Source organism: Pituophis catenifer, unplaced genomic scaffold, assembly GCF_029215685.1.
Source record: "Pituophis catenifer annectens isolate HBS135680 unplaced genomic scaffold, rPitCat1.0.hap2 SCAF_17, whole genome shotgun sequence".
Taxonomy (NCBI): Eukaryota; Metazoa; Chordata; class Lepidosauria; order Squamata; family Colubridae; genus Pituophis; species Pituophis catenifer.
Window position 1 is genome coordinate 7,744,622 of NW_027256897.1, and position 16,676 is coordinate 7,761,297.

Below are 16,676 nucleotides of genomic sequence, written 5' to 3' on the forward strand. Positions count from 1 at the left end.
AAGGTTTCCACAATTTTGGCCACTACTGTAGGTTGTTGAAGACCGTGATACATTAGCTGAGTTTGCACAGTGTACTAAACCCGTGGTTTGCTAAACAAACCACCATTGGCAGGGCTCACCCAGTAGGCTGAAAGCAGCCGTGGTATCAGTCATGAAGGAACAGGTTCACACGTTGAGTTCCAGTTAAGATTTATTGCTCAAGCTTATATACAAGAATCTAATCAACTAACCTTCAGCACTAAATCTGTGCTAGATAAGAGTTAATAGAATTCAAGACAGGTTGGATTTAAGACCATTTATGACAATGTAATGATTCCAGGTAATTCCTCTCTTGACTCCTACCCTTTGACTCTCTCTCTCTTCTCCTACATCTGGTTCATGAAACGTCTATGGAAATTCTCAGGTCATGGTTGTCCCAAAGGTGCTTTTTCAAAAGGCAACTGGACTTTTATTTATTTTTTCTTGAAGACGTTTCGCTTCTCCTCCGAGAAGCTTCTTCAGTTCTGACTGAGTGAAGTGAACTGAAGAAGCTTCTCGGAGGAGAAGCGAAACGTCTTCAAGAAAAAATAAATAAAAGTCCAGTTGCCTTTTGAAAAAGCATCTTTAATAATAATAATAAATAATAAATAAAATAATAATATTATTAGAAAGAAAGGGTCAGCATATGGGGGATGGACTAAGGGGATGGTAAAGTATTATATAATCTGTTATGAATTTGGGTTTTATTTTGAAGAAGCCACAGGGGGAGGGGAGGGGGAGGGGGGGGTTAGGGAGGAGGGGGGGAAAAAGGGGAAAAAATTTGTATTTGAAAAACTTTTTCAATAAAAAAAAAAAGAAAAAGCATCTTTGGGATGGTTCATGAAACCTAACAGCACTCTTTCAGTGGAACATAAAACAGTATCTGGATTAGGGGGTGGGGGGGGCGCGATAAATCAGTAGTTTATTCTATCATCTCGGATTTTTTTCCCCTTATTAAAAAAAAGCAGACATTTTTTCCAGTGCCGTACCTTGAAGAAATAATACAGAATCCTGATGTTCACAGAAACAGTTCCATGGGTTTCCGCCGAGTTTCATCACCGGCAGCCTTCTCATCCCATCGAACGCATTTCTCGTTAAGCCGGTTAAATTATTCCCGGAAAGATCAAGGAACATCAGCTTGGATAAGCTTCTGAAACTCTGACTGGCGATTTCGTAGATCTTATTGCCGGCTACATTCAGCGTGGTAAGGTTGGAGAAGCCAGAGAATGTCTCGGGTCCGATTTTGGTCATGAGGTTCTGGGCCAACGTGAAGTTCTCGAGTAATCCTGGTTTGGGAAGCCAAGATGCTGTCACGTAAGTTAGACTGTTCTGATAGAGGCTAAGTTTGGTGAGGCCTCGGAAAGCATGAAATGCGCCGGCTTCAATGCTGCGGATGCCACTGTTTGCTAAAGCGAGGCTGGTGACGGATGACAACGTTGGACTCTTGAAGACGGTGGAGTTGAGAACGCCCAGATTGGTTACCACAAAGAGAATGGATGTGAGGCCTGCAGGGAAGTCTGGAATAGAAATAGTAACGGAATAACAGAGTTGGAAGGCACCTTGGAGGTCTTCTAGTCTAACCCTCTGCTTAGGCAGGAAACCCTACACCACTTCAGACAAATGGTTATTCAACATCTTCTTAAAAACTTCCAGTGTTGGAGCATTCACAACTTCTGGAGGCCAGTTGTTCCACTGATTAATTGTTCTCACTGTCAGGAAATTTCTCCTTAGTTCTAAGTTGCTTCTCTCCTTGATTAGTTTCCACCCATTGCTTCTTGTTCTACCCTCAGGTGCTTTGGAGAATAGCTTGGCTCCCTCTTCCTTGTGGCAGCCCCTCAGATATTGGAAGACTGCTATCATATCTCCCCTGGTCCTTCTCTTCACTAGACTACACATACCCAGTTCCTGCAACCATTCTTCGTATGTTTTAGCCTCCAGTCCCCTAATCAACTTTGTTGCTCTTCTCTGCACCCTTTCTAGAGTCTCCACATCTTTTTTACATCGTGGCGACCAAAACTGGATGCCGTATTCCAAGTGTGGCCTTACCAAGGCATTATAAAGTGGTATTAACACTTGACGTGATCTTGATTCTATCCCTCTGTTTATGCAGCCTAGGACTGGGTTGGCTTTTTTTTTTTTTTTAATTTGATTTATATGCCGCCCTTCTCCGAAGACTCAGGGCGGCTTACAATGCGCTAAGCAATAGCCTTCATCCTTTTGTATATTTATACAAAGTCAGCTTATTGCCCCCACAACTGGGTCCTCAATTTACCTACCTTAGAAAGGATGGAAGGCTGAGTCAACCTTGAGCCTGGTGAGATTCGAACCCTGCAGTAATTGCAGGCAGCTGGTCTTAATAACCAGCTTAATAACAGGGTGCCTTAAACCCCTGTACTACCAAGGCTCTTTTTTTTTTGGCAGCTGCTGAAATATTCAATGGGCTTTCCCCCCCTCCCCACAAGGCCATTTTATAAGCAATTGATGTTGCCTGCAAACACAGTTGAGTATTCCACCCCAACCCCATCTTTGGAAGAGGTCTCTCACCATTTGGGATGGACGAGCAGAAATATTCTTTCTCCAGGACACACTGCAACCTAGAAAGTCCGACGGATGTCCAAAGGAAAGCAAATCCAAGGATCCCTAAGAAAACAAGGAAAAGCTGGACGGTGTCCGAACACAATGATAGCTAAACAATGTTTAGCTCAACAGATGGCACCGATATAGAAGTGATTAACCACGCATCTGGTCATTTGGGATTAAAAGCAATGCTTTTGAAAAGCCTCCTAGGTCTTGTAAAATAGAAAAGGCCTTTGTTTAATTGCAGGAACGCCTTATTAATGTTAAAACGTTTTCCGTTTTACTTGAGATGCTTGAGATGCTTTTGTTGATCCACCTGAATTCTCTTCTCAAAGAGTAGGCATTGAATAGTTTAGCCAACCGCATCTCTGCCCCAAACAATATTCCTTTGTTCCTAGCAGTTTCTCATTTTCCTCCTTCAAAATAGAGATAAAAGTAAGTAAGTAAAAAGGAATATTAGGACAGGGACGGTAGGCACTCTGGTGCACTTATGCACACCCCTTACAGACCTCTTAGGAATGGGGTAAGTCAACAGTAGACAGTCTAAGGGTAAAATTTTGGGGGTTTGGGGAAGAAACTACAGTCAGGTAGTGCATTCCAGGCATTGACCACTCTGTTGCTGAAGTCGTATTTTCTGCAATCGAGTTTGGAACGGTTTACCTTGAGTTTGTATCTATTGTTTGCTCATGTATTGTTGTGGTTGAAGCTGAAGTAGTCATTGACAGGTAGGATGTTATAGCAGATAATTTTGTGCACTATGCTTAGGTCAGACCGAAGGCGGCGTAGTTCTAAGCTGTCTAAGCCCAAAATTTGGAGTCTGGTGGCATAAGGTACTTTATTGCAGTTAGAAGAATGGAGGACTCTTCTTGTAAAATGATTCACCTCTGAGTTTATTCACATACACACCCCACAATGAAAGCAAGACAGGACCACTTACATTTCATCTTGGCCGACTTCTCACCAAGCAAAGGCTCAAATTTGCGTACCGTCGTCTTCCTCAAAGCATTAAGGAGCTTTTACCGAGAATAGCAGCTGCCGACCCTTCATAAAATCTCCCCAGATTGTCACCTGAAGCTCCTTTCAGGACCAAGACAAGTTGAAACCTGCTGTGCGTTGAGTTCCTCACTTCCATGGGGGAGGTGGGTGGGTCTTTCTCCATCTATCCATGTGGCTGCACGAGTTATATATCTCCATAGCATCGCCATGGAGTTTCCCCATTAGCAGTAAAATAAGTGAACTATTTCACACAAGAATGCTGCTTCTGTTTCTTCGATCAACATCTCCTGGCCTGGCCAGTTGAAGATCTTTAGAATTATACATCGTAAAAAAATATTTATTGATTCGATTTATATGCCGCCCTTCTCCGGAGACTCAGGGCGGCTTACAATGAATTAAGCAATAGCCTTCATACTTTTGTATATACCTATTTAGTAGGGCTTTCGCCCCCTCCCAAGCGGTGTTCTTTTTTTTTTTTTTTAATACTAAGTCAGTTTATTGCCCCCACAATCCGGGTCCTCATTTTATCTACCTCGAAAGGATGGAAGGCTGAGTCCAATCTTGAGCCTGGTGCGATTTGAACTCGCAGTAATTGCAGACAGCTGGCAGCTAAATGCTACTAAGTCCTACTTTAACAGAACTTTAGTCTGCTGCACCACCAAGGCTCTTATGGGCTTTAGGGGATAGCTACGCCCCACAACGCCCCTTCCTATCAAATGTATTCTTTTATTCTAACTCAATTTCAACCTTTTTTTGCAGTTAGGGTTCATTCAAGGAAGAATCCATTTATCCCACACATTTCAGTGTTTGTATCCTAGCCTTCCCAGTCATCCTCCAAACTGGCTTACGAAATGCAAACATACGATTAAAATCATGCCAATGGCATACAGATGGTCCTCAACTTACAACAGCCCATTGAGTGACCGTTCCGAGTTACGACGGCACTGGAAAAAGTGACTCGTTTTTCACACCGACCATTCCAGCACCCTCATTTGTCACGTGATCAAAATTCAGACACTTGGCAACTGGTTCATGTTTTTTTTTTTTTAATTTGATTTATATGCCGCCCTTCTCCGGAGACTCAGGGCGGCTTACAATGTGCTCAGCAATAGCCTTCATCCTTTTGTATATTTATACAAAGTCAGCTTATTGCCCCCACAAACTGGGTCCTCAATTTTACCTACCTTAGAAAGGATGGAAGGCTGAGTCAACCTTGAGCCTTGGCGAGATTCGAACCTGCAGTAATTGCAGGCAGCTGGTCTTAATAACCAGCTTAATAACAGGGTGCCTTAGACCACTGTACTACCAAGGCTCTTATGACGATTGAAGTGTCATAGGGTCCCCCTTTTGTGCCCTTCGGACGTACAAAATCAACGGGGAAGCCAAATTCGAGTTCACAACCCCGTTACTGACTTAACAACGGTTGCAATTCACTTAACAGCCTTGGCAAGAAAGGTTGTAAAATGAGTCCAAGTTTACTTGACTGTCTCACTTAGCGGCAGAAATTTCGGCCTCCCATCGTGGTCCTGCGAGCGGTGGGTTGAACCACGCAAGTGACCCAACGAAAAGCGGGCGACTCTGAAGATGGGCACGAGTTTGAAACCAGAGTTCTGTGGAACCCAGAAGTTGGAAATTGTGTGTTCTGTGGGCATTAAAAATTTCATTCCTCTGGAAAGTAGCAAAGCCAAGATTTTTCCAGCACCCATAAAAAGGTTTGTTTCCTTTGCTTTTGTTACAGAGAAAGATTGCTTTCTCCAGCTTTGCTATAGACAAGAGATTAATCCCATTAGCAAAACCATTTTCGGCAATAATTTATAGCAGCCGTTCTCAATCTGTGGTCCATGGACCCCTGGGGGCAGGGGGGGTGCCACGATGTCGCCACGAAGGCTTGAAAAAAGCGTTATTTAAATCTGGAGTTATGTTTTGGGGATCCGTGGCCACCAACGGTATTTAAAGGAAAGGTTGAGAATCGCTGACCTATAGGTAACTCAGCCCTATAGGCCAAAATGAAAAGAAAAACCCATGCGTAATGGTTAACGTGTTTTAAAACCTATGGCATTGAAATCATAACTGGCTTTGGGAAACAATAAATAATAATAAACAGCCCGTGACATGCAGGAACATAACCAAACACATCTTTAAAGGCTCTTGCATATGTTGACACACGTTTAACCACACACATACACACACACACACAAATATAAAATGCATGGAATAACCAAAATCGGATGATGACCTTTATTTTCAGTGCTTCCATAAAATAAATATGTCGTATATCAAACAGTGAGAAAAAAAAAAAAATCAAAGCATGAAAAGCATGTAACCAAAAAAAAAAAAAAAATTCGCTCACAACCACATTGAATCCTCTGAATAGTTTAAGAAACGAAGCCTTATTTACAAGATAAATCGACTATCAAACAAAATTTACAATCTATTTAAAATGAACGAACCGAGGGAAGGAATGGCCGACAAACGGAAGACCATCCTGATTTTCTCTCTCCCCCCCTAAGCATTTCTAGCTTAGTGTTAAGAACATAGTTTCTCGCCTCGCTCTATACAAAAGTCGTTTTGCCCTATTATTATTACTATTATTATTTTTCTAGGTTCATAAATAACCACTGACGAGTGTGTGTTTCCATCTCTTTCGTTCGTCTCTAGTGTCAGAAAGAGCGTCTCTGCATGACTCAAAAAGTTTTTCAAGTAACATTTCAAGTAGAAGTAAACATGTGCAAACTAAAACCTTTGTCAGAATATATATATATATATTGTGTGTGTGTGTACAAACACACACATATATATATATTTATTTCCAAGCAGTAAAGTCTGAAAAAGAAAGGTTTGGGTTGAAGGCTACGGAATTTTTTTTTACCGTCCCTTTCAAGGGAAGGGAAGACACATTTTAAAACACATCATCCTCATCAAAGCTTCCTGCATCATTTATTCCCAATTGTGAAAAAAGATTGGTTTGGGTTTTGAAAGCACAGACAGGTTTAAAGGTTTCAACGCAAAGGTTTAATATTTCAAGATGAAAGGGGAAGGGAGGGGGAAAAAAAAACCCAAACTAAACAAAAAACTCCATTTTTGAGCTTTCAGACCAAACACAAGATTTGTTTTAAAAACTTGCCCCATCGTAAGGGGGAAAATCGGTTGGCTTTTTGTATACGTCGTTGTCTCATTGCGTCTGTGTCCCCCCCCAATTAAAAAGGGCTCCCGCGGAAAAACTTAAAAAGGGGGAGAAAGGAAAAAAAAAAAAAAACAGGAACACACTCCCTCATTAAGAGCATGCTGTTCATCCAGCAAAGAACAGACACACAGGACAGGACAAAAAAGTAGCAGGGCTTGATTTTTAACATGATTATTATTATTTTTAAAAAAGCATCGGTGAATAACTGGAGTGCACCATTCGACGGAGTGTTAACGTGCTCGGAGTGAAAAAAAACAAACGTTCCGCTATTCCTAGGGTCTCGTCCAACAAAGAAACAAAACAGAAGGGCGAGGGAGAAGACGAGGAGACGAATCAGAAAATCCAAGGTTTTTTTTTTGTTTTTTTGCCATGTCAAGTTTCAAACGAGCTAATCCAAGCCAGTAGCACCTCTCTCGTTTCTTCATGATTGTTTTGCCCCGAAAAAGTTCGCAAGCAGTCACAATTTTTATTTTTTTGTTTTGCATATGTCCTCTGTCTCCGTTTTTTATTTTATTTTTTAAAAAGAGACCGATTTGACATCTCTGTCAGTGCGTACGATCGAGAAATGGGATACTGTAGGTAAACTGAGCCGAGGAGTGGGCAACAAGGTAGGCTGGGCTTCCCCTTCCCACCCATCCCAGAAATGACATTGGCAGTAAAAATGCAGTGGGTGTGAGATCCTTTTAAGGAATGCAGAAGGAACAAGTGAGTTTTTTCCTGGTGGGGGGGGGCGCGCGGAGGGGGGGGATCATCCAGTCTCCGTTATTCAAGTTTTTCTTTCCCTTCCAAAACTGCAGCTTTGCCAACTATGAGACAGCTTCCTTTTTTTCTTTTCTTTTTTTTGCAGGAGTATTAAATCGGAAAGAAGGAAGGAAGGAAAAAAAAGAGGGACCCCAACTGGTACCAATGAAGAGCTTCAAGTTTAAAAAAGAAAAAAAAAACCACACCAGTAAATCCCCAGCTTCGGGTCTGGTCTCTCGTGAAAAGCCGCAAGAAGTCAGCGATGGGTGTAGCAGCAGTCTAAGCATCCGCACCGAACCGAACCAAACCGGCAAACCAGCTGCGTCCCAAAAAAAGAGAGGAAACATCATACTATCCTTGCATCCGTGTTTAAGAAGCTGCTTTTCTTTTCCTTTCTTTTTTTTTTTTTTAAATAAAAAAACATGGTTTATGGTTCCACTCGTTGGATAACCCTCAGCGATGAAATCTAGCCCCGGTTTTTTTTTTTTAGTGTTTTTTTTTTTTTTAGTGTCATTTGCGATTCTGGGTCTTCTTTGGCACGGCGGGTCGCTTGGATTGCCACAAGTGGTTGTGAATCGTCAGCGCGTCTACGCTGACGGACATGGTTTTGGCCGGGATCAGGTTAAACTGCTTCCTGTCCGAACTGTATTTGTACAGCTTGTCGATCATTTTCTTGGTGATGCTCTTTGGGCCCGTTCCGGTCAGCTTGTAGATTTCTTCGTTGTCGGGATAGTAGCAGTAAAGTGCTCTGAACTGGCAGCCGGCGTCGCGGAATAAGATGATGTAGTGGTTGGCTTCACTCTTTTCAAGCTCCTGCGGGCAGAAGGAGAAGATATTTGTGGGCCAGGAAAAGCTAAGGGTTCAAGGAATGGGGGGGCGGGGGGGGGGCTTTTGGTTGGGTCGGTAACGAAGGGAGCAAACCTCACTGCCTTCTAGCACTGATGAGGCTACTTAGTTGGGTCATGAGAGGTCTGCAAGAAAAAAACCGAGCTCAGAGAGTATCAAGGACCCCACAGTTCTCCTCCTCTCCGCACACCTCACTCTGCTAACACTGATGATGTTACCTAGTTGGATCATGAGAGGTCTGCAAGAAAAAAACCGAGCTCAGAGAGTATCAAGGACCCCACAGTTCTCCTCCTCTCTGCACACCTCACTCTGCTAACACTGATGATGTTACCTAGTTGGGTCATGAGAGGTCTGCAAGAAAAAAATTGAGTTCAGCGAGCACCAAGGATCCCACAGTCCTGTTCCTCCCCCTTCTCCTTCTCTCCACACACCCTTCTAGCAATGCTGATGTTACCTAGATGAGTAATGAAACGTCTGCAACAAAACCACCAAGCTCAGAGAGCACCAAGGAGGCCACAGTCTTTCCCCTCCTCCACTTCGCAAACCCCATTCCCTCCTAGCACTGATGATGTTACCTAGATGTGTAATGAAACGTCTGCAAGCAACCAATCAAACTCAAGAGAGCCCCAAGGACTATGCAGTTCAATCTTAAGGTACAAATATTCTCTGCTATTGGTATTCAGGTCAGCATACAGACCTAAAAGGTGGGCCAGGAGCTTAGAGCTAAGCTTCCAAAGTGCAGCCCTGCACTGGGACAATTTTCATCTGGACAGAGCCCCACAGACGCTACTTATGTATTTAACTCTGATTTGTTGAATTCCAGCACAACTGGAAAAACTGGAAAATATTACACTAAGCCATAACACCTTGTCAACTCGCAAAGCATCCCTGGCCTTCTCTCGAGTGGCCATAGGCAAGGGGGATGGGAAACCGATGAAGCAACACGGCTGCCATAGACAGGAGCACATTCCGGACATATCTTTCTCAAGGCTGTCTCCCAGGGTTACCCACAGCGGCCGGAGGGGAGTGATCTCTACAATCCTTGCTCTGTTGGGGAATGTGATTGATGACACACCCTGAGGGGAGGGGGGAAAGAGGGTCATGATTAGGGCTGTAAATTACATGGGGTCAGAGTTGGCTTTATTTGGGTAACTGCCAACATGGAGCTCCTAATAAATAACTGGATTTCTTTTGAAGCTTGGCTCGAGGCTCATGATTTAATTAGGGCATCCATTGGAACCCTGACAGCCCTATTGTTTCGGTTCATGCACCCTGTGTAGAAGCTTGGGGAAACATTTGGCACTTCCCACCCACCCCAAGAAAACTGGGAACCAATCTGTCTCCTTTAACAAATGACCAGTTAGTTAGTTGGTTAGTTAGTTAGTTAGTTAGTTAGTTAGTTAGTTTATTTGTTTGTTTGTTTGTTTGTTTATAGATGACATTACAGATGACCAACTGATTCCCAAACCCCTGAGAAAGACTAACCTCCAAGATGGAATTCTTATGAGGCTCGTTCACTTTTCCAGCAAGACAGCAGTGGGAGATGGCATTGTGGATGATGGACTTGTTTGACTTGCTGCTGGGCTCCTTAAAGAGCTTTGGGCCTGGAAAGAGATAGCAACAGCACTTAGACTTAGACTTCATGGTGCTTTACACCCGCTCCTAAGCGGTTTACGGAGTCAGCCCCTTGCCCCAACAATCTGGGTCCTCATTTTACCCACCTCGGAAAGATGGAAGGCTGAGTCAACCTTGAGCCAGTCAGGATTGAACTGCCGAACTGCAGGCAGCAAAATTAACCTGCAGGACTGCATTCTAACCATTGTGCCACACCACGGCTCATGATTGGATGGTTTTTTAAGCAGGTAAAACTTTCACTGCATCAAATCAACCTTTTAACAGCTCCATCCACTTGCCCACCCTGCCGTTTTGTTTCAAAAGAGGTGGCCAACTTGAGATCTCCTGCTCAGCAATGGTGTTTCCCTTTGGGTAAAGGATAAAATTGGGAGGCTGTATAGAAACTGCTAAGATCCATCCCCTCACCTGTATATTCGGCCACTGAGGCAATCGAAGAGGCGGTCGAAGTGTTCTCCCAATCTCGCTCCATGTTTCGGCTTGGGTTCCTGCTCAAAATGGGCAAGGATTCCATGGACTCCACTCTGCCAGAGGAAACACAATCCCACGATCCGTGTATTTGAAGCAGAATATGAATGAGTATCAATGAAGCAGAATAATTTGTAGCTCAGGAATGAAAAAAAAAGGGGGGGGACCCTTGATGCTCTCTGAGATTGGTTGTTTTCTTGGAAGACATTTCATGACCCAACTAGGTAACATCATCAGTGCTACTTAGCTGGATAACAAATTGCCTGCAAGAAAACAACCAAGCTCAGAGCTACTGTATATTAACAGGAAACAAGCCACACTCACTAGCACTGATGATGTTACCTAGTTGGGTAATGAAAGGTCTGAAAGAAAACAACCAAAGTCTGAGAACAGCATGGAACCCACCCACCCTCCCATATATTTTAATATGAATTATCTCTGGCCTTCGTTTCCAAAAAGGAAAACAAAATGAGATAAGAGTCACATTCTAGTCTATATTTTTTGTGGGGAGCAGCTGGAAAATAATTCCACCTAGGATATCTTTGTTGTGGCCTGCCAGCGGCCAGCAGAGCTGGCAGCAGATTCGGACACTGAGAAGGTTGGGGAGGAACATGGGCCAGTCCTGGAGTCTGGGGAAGGCTCTGAGGAGGGCTCTGCGTCAGAGGCAGAGAGGGGGCCGTCTGACAGTTGTCAGCTGCCTTCAGAGTCGGACATCAGTGAGGCAGATGAACAGCTGGAGCCTATTCCCAGTGTTTGCATGCGCAGAGTTGCCAGACGAAGGGAACAGCTAAAGAACAAGGGTCGACTTGGGAGTAAGGCCAGACGTGGACGATGAATGGCCCCTCCCAGAGGGAATAAAAGAGGAGCAAAGGGAGAGTGGAGTTTGCAGGAGACAATTAGTTCGCTTAATTGGTTCGTGACTCCTTGCCAAGTTTTGAAGATATCGGCCTGGCAGCTCTCCAAGCCAGATAAGGTCTGTGATTCTAAATTCACCCTTGAGAAACTTTGCTGGATGTGAATGAGAAGAATTCACAGTAACTTAATAAAAAGGGGTTTTTGTTGGGACAAGGAGTTTGCTTCATGTTCTTGGGAAGCCTAGGTCAGAACAATCTTTCTACAGATAAGTTAGCAGATGGTTCATTCGTTTCCCGATGGTTGTTTTGCAAATATATTTCTAAAGGGAGATGTAGTTCCAGACGAAAGGCCGTGACTGACCAGCTGAAATTCTTGCTTCGTGGTCAAACAAGGCAGGAAGGAAACATCCTCCTTTTATTCCCAAAGGCCCAAACTTTCTCTTTACAGGTGCGCTTACCTTTGGGAAGGCGTGCCTCCCGAATGGATGCTCTCCGGCTCAGTTGTTGCTGCAGATGCCAAGGACAAACTCGATCCCGACTGGGCACTGCTCAGGTTATCAGCTGACCAAAAGAGCAAAGGCGGGAGACATTGTCAACACATAGAAACAATTCAGAGCGTCACCAGATCAACTCAAAGTTCAAAGGTGGGGGCTGTGCCTTACGGGTAGAGGAATACTTGGTCCCCGAATCGCTGTTAGATTCCTCCCGATGGACTGATTTTGGCCGCGGCTTTTTCGCTTTGGGTCTGGGTTTACCCAAGCCCTGTTCTTCCAAAATCTGCTGCTGCTTTCGCCGCAAATACTCTTGTTTGATGAGCTCCCGGCGGGCTTTCTCCTCTTCCTTCCGCAGACGGTCTTCTTCAGCTTTTCGCCTACAAAAAATTAAGGAGGGATTCCAGACTCTCAAAGAAGGGCAAAGGAAATGGGAAAGTCGCCAACCAGCTCCTATATCAGGGGTGTCAAACTCAAGGCCCGGGGCCCGGATCTGGCCTGCAGGGTGCTTAGATCTGGCCCACAAGGCCACTCTGGAAACAAGCAAAGGACCAGCCCACGGTGGCTCTGCCAGAGAAAACTGTCAGGGTATGAAGAGTTAATAGCTGTAAGCTGATGAAAGGTTGTGAGCAGAGGCAACCGGAAGCTGATGCAATGGAATGAGGCAGCAGGGTTACTGCCACTTTAAGAAGCTGGGTCAGAAGCTGCCTATATAAGGGAAGCCATTAGAAGGCACTTCCTTCACACCGTGCGGCCGTCTCAGGCTCCGTTTTCAGCCACGATGGCCTCCTGCAACCCTCTGCCAGTGAAAACGGTTCTCGTGGGGGAGGGGGAAGGAGGAGGGGGGGGAGGCTGCCAGGTCCGTTTTCACTGGCAGAGGGGCTACAGGAGGCCGTTGCAGCCAAAAACGGGGCCCAGGAGCCCATTTTCGTGGCAGAGCACTCGGGCTACCACAGACGCCCCCGACATGAGTGACGTCATGCTGGTCACACCCACCCTGGCCACGCCCCCCCCATCCCGGCCTCCCCGAGGTCAAACACAACCCTGATGTGGCCCTCGATGAAATCGAGTTTGACACCCCTGTCCTACATCTTTATTCTTCCTTATTGTTGGAGGGTGGGGGGGAGAGAGATTTACCGAGCTTCGTCCCTCTTTTGTTCAACTTCTGCCTCCAGCTGCTGTTTTCGAAGTCGGGTCTCTTCGGCCTTGCGCTGCTGTTTTAAGAGAAAAGCGGCACGTTTCTTCGCCAGCTCATCTTCGGCTTTCTGTTCATCCTAGGAATAGAAAAAGGGAAAAAAAAGGAATGTCCAAATATTGCCTGCATCGATACGGAGAAAATACACCGACGGTGGCTTTCCTAACCGTACAATTGTCATTTCATCGGTTTACAATAAAGTTCAGTAGCTAAACCCTGGGCTAGCTGGTAGATCTTCCCAAGATCCTGATATGCCTTTCGGAATCTTTTATATTACTCTCAGAATCTGAAAGTTTTTAAACTAAACAATACGGCATTTATTAGTTTGGTCTTTGACAACCAGAGGTTCCACTAAGGTAGGGGTCTGCAACCTTAAATACTCAAAGAGCCATTTGGACCCATTTCCCACAGAAAAGAAAACACCGGGAACCACAAAACCTGGGTGGGCGTGGCCAATTTGACGTCACTCACTTTCACTAGTTGCATGACACACACCTCCCAGCCACGCCTACCCAGCCAATCATTAGGGCAGAGAACCAGTTGTTAAAAAACACCGGGAACCACACAATCCTTTTGACATGTGTCTCTCCTCCCTCTCTCTCTGTATCTCTCTGTCTCTGCCCTGGCTGCTTCTCCATCCCCCACTGTCGCCCTTACCTTCTCAGGTCAGGCGAGGAGTGACTGGGAGGGGAAGGCGAGGGGCGGGGCCAGCTAGTGGTGGGATCACCTGACAGGGAGCCACAGCAGAGGGCCCAAAGAGCCACAGATTGCTGACCCCTGCACTAAGCAGATCTCTCCTGCACCTGGAAATTCCTAGTTTTGCAATTTTGATCTCTGTTGAGGGGGAAAAAAACCAGCACACACAAACACACAGACATGTGTGTGTGTATACATATACATATATGTATATATTATATGCCCTGTTTCCTCCAAAATAAGACATCCCCTGATAATAAGCCCAATCAGGCTTTTGAGCACATGGCAATAAGTCCAAGTGCTTATTTCAGGATCCAAAAAAATATAAGACAGGGTCTTATTTTTGGGGAAACACGATATGTATATATATATATATATATATACACATAATTGTAGGTTATTTGGGTTTTCTCCCGCGTAAAATTGGAAGTGTCTTGGCCACGACACTTCCAATTTTACGCGGGAGAAAACCCGAATAACCAAAGACCTACATACAAATATACATACATATACATACATGTAATAAACCAACTAGAGCCCCCACTGATTGCATCAACACCTTAGCAAAAAGCCTTCCCTATTTCCCTTTAATTATTGCACCCAAAATGATAAGTCAATTTAGCCCAGCCTTCTTCCAGCTGCAAGTCCCCAACTTGTGGCCTTCAACTTCCAGAGTTCTCTGCCATGACAAGGATGGCTGGGAAATTGCGAGAATTAAAATCCAGATTAGAGAACGCTTCAAATCTACCATTTTATGTCCCGAAGGTGCTTTTTATCAAGAGGCAAAAATGGGCTTTCTTGTTTTTCTTGGAAGAACAAGATCCGAGAAGTTTCTTCAGCTCTTATGATTTTCAGAAAGAGAAACAAGTTAAGACCGTGGTCAAATTAACCCCCTTTTCCTTTAAATGGCATCCTCCTAATGAAAACACTTTTGACTGCAACATTACGTAGACACAAACTAAGCAAAACTGTCCACTGACACCCCTGTGTGATCGATTGTGGGTTGACAGAAAAGTTACAACTTCATTCCGAAACCATTTCCCCAAAACACAAACACGCAGGTTGCCACTTCACTCCCAAAACATTTCCCCCCCAAAAAAAACCAAACGCACCAATGAAACAATGATATAAAAATAATCCGCCCCTTGCACACCTGTCTCCAAATTGCAGGAACTGGGTATGTCTAGTTTAATGAAGAAAAGGACTAGGGGAGATATGGTAGCAGTGTTCCAATATCTCAGGGGCTGCCCCAAAGAAGAGGGAGTCAAGCTATTCTCCAAAGCACCTGAAGGCAGGACAAGAAGCAATGGGTGGAAACTCATCAAGGAGAGAAGCAACTTACAACTAAGGAGGAATTTCCTGACAGTGAGAACAATTAATCATTGGAACAACTTGCCTCCAGAAGGTGTAAATGCTGCAACACTGGAAGTTTTTAAGAAGAGGTTGGATAACCATTTGTCTGAAGTGGTGTAGGGTTTCCTGCCTAAGCAGGGGGTTGGACTAGAAGACCTCCAAGGTCCATTCCAACTCTTATTCTATTCTATTCCTATTCTAAATATAAGAGGCAGGTCTGGGAACCAGAATGATTCCAAATAGTTTTTTAGATCTTGGCGGCCCTTACCTTGAAGAAGAACCCAACGCCTGATTTCTGCTCCATTTCATTGATTAAATCCGAAGAGTTGCCCTGGCTTTCCACTTCTTCGTCGCGGACTTTTAAATCCGAGAGGTCCACTTCGATGAGGCTGCCTTTGCTCTTAGAAGGCTCTTCGACGGAGACGTTCTCCTGGCCTGAGACATCAAAACAAGCCAGGTGATGGAAGTCCTCCACGTTGCTGTTCTCATCCTTGATGGCTTCTGAGAGGATGTTGGTGTCCCTGGAAGAGGACAAAACAAAGGCCCCTCTCTGATTGTCGTCGCAGAGCCGGTAACTCTCAAAGGAAAGCTTCTCTTGCGAAGCGCTACCTGGGCCCAGGATGTTTTCAAGAGCCGTTTCGACTGGCACCTTGGGTGAATTGTTGAGTGGGAACTGTCTCAAGTGGGGCAAGGTGTCCACGCTGGGCGTCGGGGTCTTGATGCGAGGCGTGGTATGGGGACGGTCCTTGGCCACTTTGAGTTCAGATGGCCTTCCTGAACGGGGACTCCGTCCTTGACCGAGCCGGGGTGGCTTGCGGAGATTGGGGCCGGGAGGGGAGAGGGGCTCCACAAAGTGGACGGGGGCTTTGATCTTTTGGTCCTGAGAGCCTCCACGACTCGAGGACAGGGTTGGGGCCTTCATGAGAAGCTCCTGCTGCTGAGAGATCTTCAGGATGGCCTGCTGAAGGGTGCTGATGGTCTCGTTCAGTTTTTCGATGGAAAGGTCACATTCATTGAGGTCGGCGGAGTCGATGCTCTCTTCCAGCAGAGCCGCCGAGACCCTCTTGCTCTTCTCGATTTCGTGGATGGTGGGCTCTCTGGAAATGCTCTCCTCCACGAAGCCGACCGTTTCCTGAACCTTCTCTTTGGGACTTTCGTCTTCACCTGCCACCACCTCCTCTTTCGTAAGGAACACCTCCGCCGTTTTGGAATTCAAAGCGTCCTCCTCCAGGCCTTCCCCGTTGTGCCCGGAGAACTCCTTGGTGAAGTGTTCCGGCTTCAGGGACGGCGAGATCTCCGACCCTTTCCCTTTCTTCACCACGTGCAAGAAGGCCGCCTTGCCGAGTTTTAGCCTCTGCCTGGCGGAAAGGGCCTCCACCTTCTTCTTCTGAGCTTCTATGGCTCTCCGCTTCTCCTCCAGCTGCATGTGGAGCTGGACCAGCTCGGACGCCAAGAGGTTCACATTGTCTTTGCTCTGTCTGGTGGGACTCTGTTCCCGCCTCTGTTTCCAGGTGGTGAGCGGAGCCGGACAACACTCGGATCCATCTGGGGTGGTTTTCTGCGAGCTGCTCGTGCTGGATTTGGTTTCGTAACTGTTCAGCCTTTGGAGCTTCCTCTCCGCAAAG

General features: G+C 45.4%; 1 protein-coding gene across 1 annotated transcript; it reads right to left on the bottom strand.

The window, feature by feature from the left end:
* Window positions 1–5,792: 5,792 nt before the first annotated feature.
* LOC139325668 (calmodulin-regulated spectrin-associated protein 1-like) lies at window positions 5,793–16,556 on the bottom strand. Its single transcript, XM_070955616.1, has 7 exons — window positions 15,320–16,556; window positions 12,945–13,081; window positions 11,979–12,187; window positions 11,775–11,877; window positions 10,403–10,518; window positions 9,848–9,966; window positions 5,793–8,329 (listed from the first exon to the last, which is right to left on the bottom strand). The coding sequence occupies exons 1-7, from the start codon at window positions 16,475–16,477 to the stop codon at window positions 8,027–8,029; spliced, it is 2,145 nt and encodes a 714-aa protein (XP_070811717.1). The 5' UTR covers window positions 16,478–16,556; the 3' UTR covers window positions 5,793–8,026.
* Window positions 16,557–16,676: the final 120 nt, after the last annotated feature.

Excerpts from the sequence above, each read along its gene's own strand:
- LOC139325668 (XM_070955616.1), bottom strand. The coding sequence starts at position 16,477 with ATGCAGCTGGAGGAGAAGCGGAGAGCCATAGAAGCTCAGAAGAAGAAG. Across the intron at positions 9,967-10,402 it reads CTCAGTGGCCGAATATACAG|GCCCAAAGCTCTTTAAGGAG; the intron begins GTGAGGGGATGG and ends ATCTCTTTCCAG. Across the intron at positions 8,330-9,847 it reads ATAAGAATTCCATCTTGGAG|GAGCTTGAAAAGAGTGAAGC; the intron begins GTTAGTCTTTCT and ends TTCTGCCCGCAG.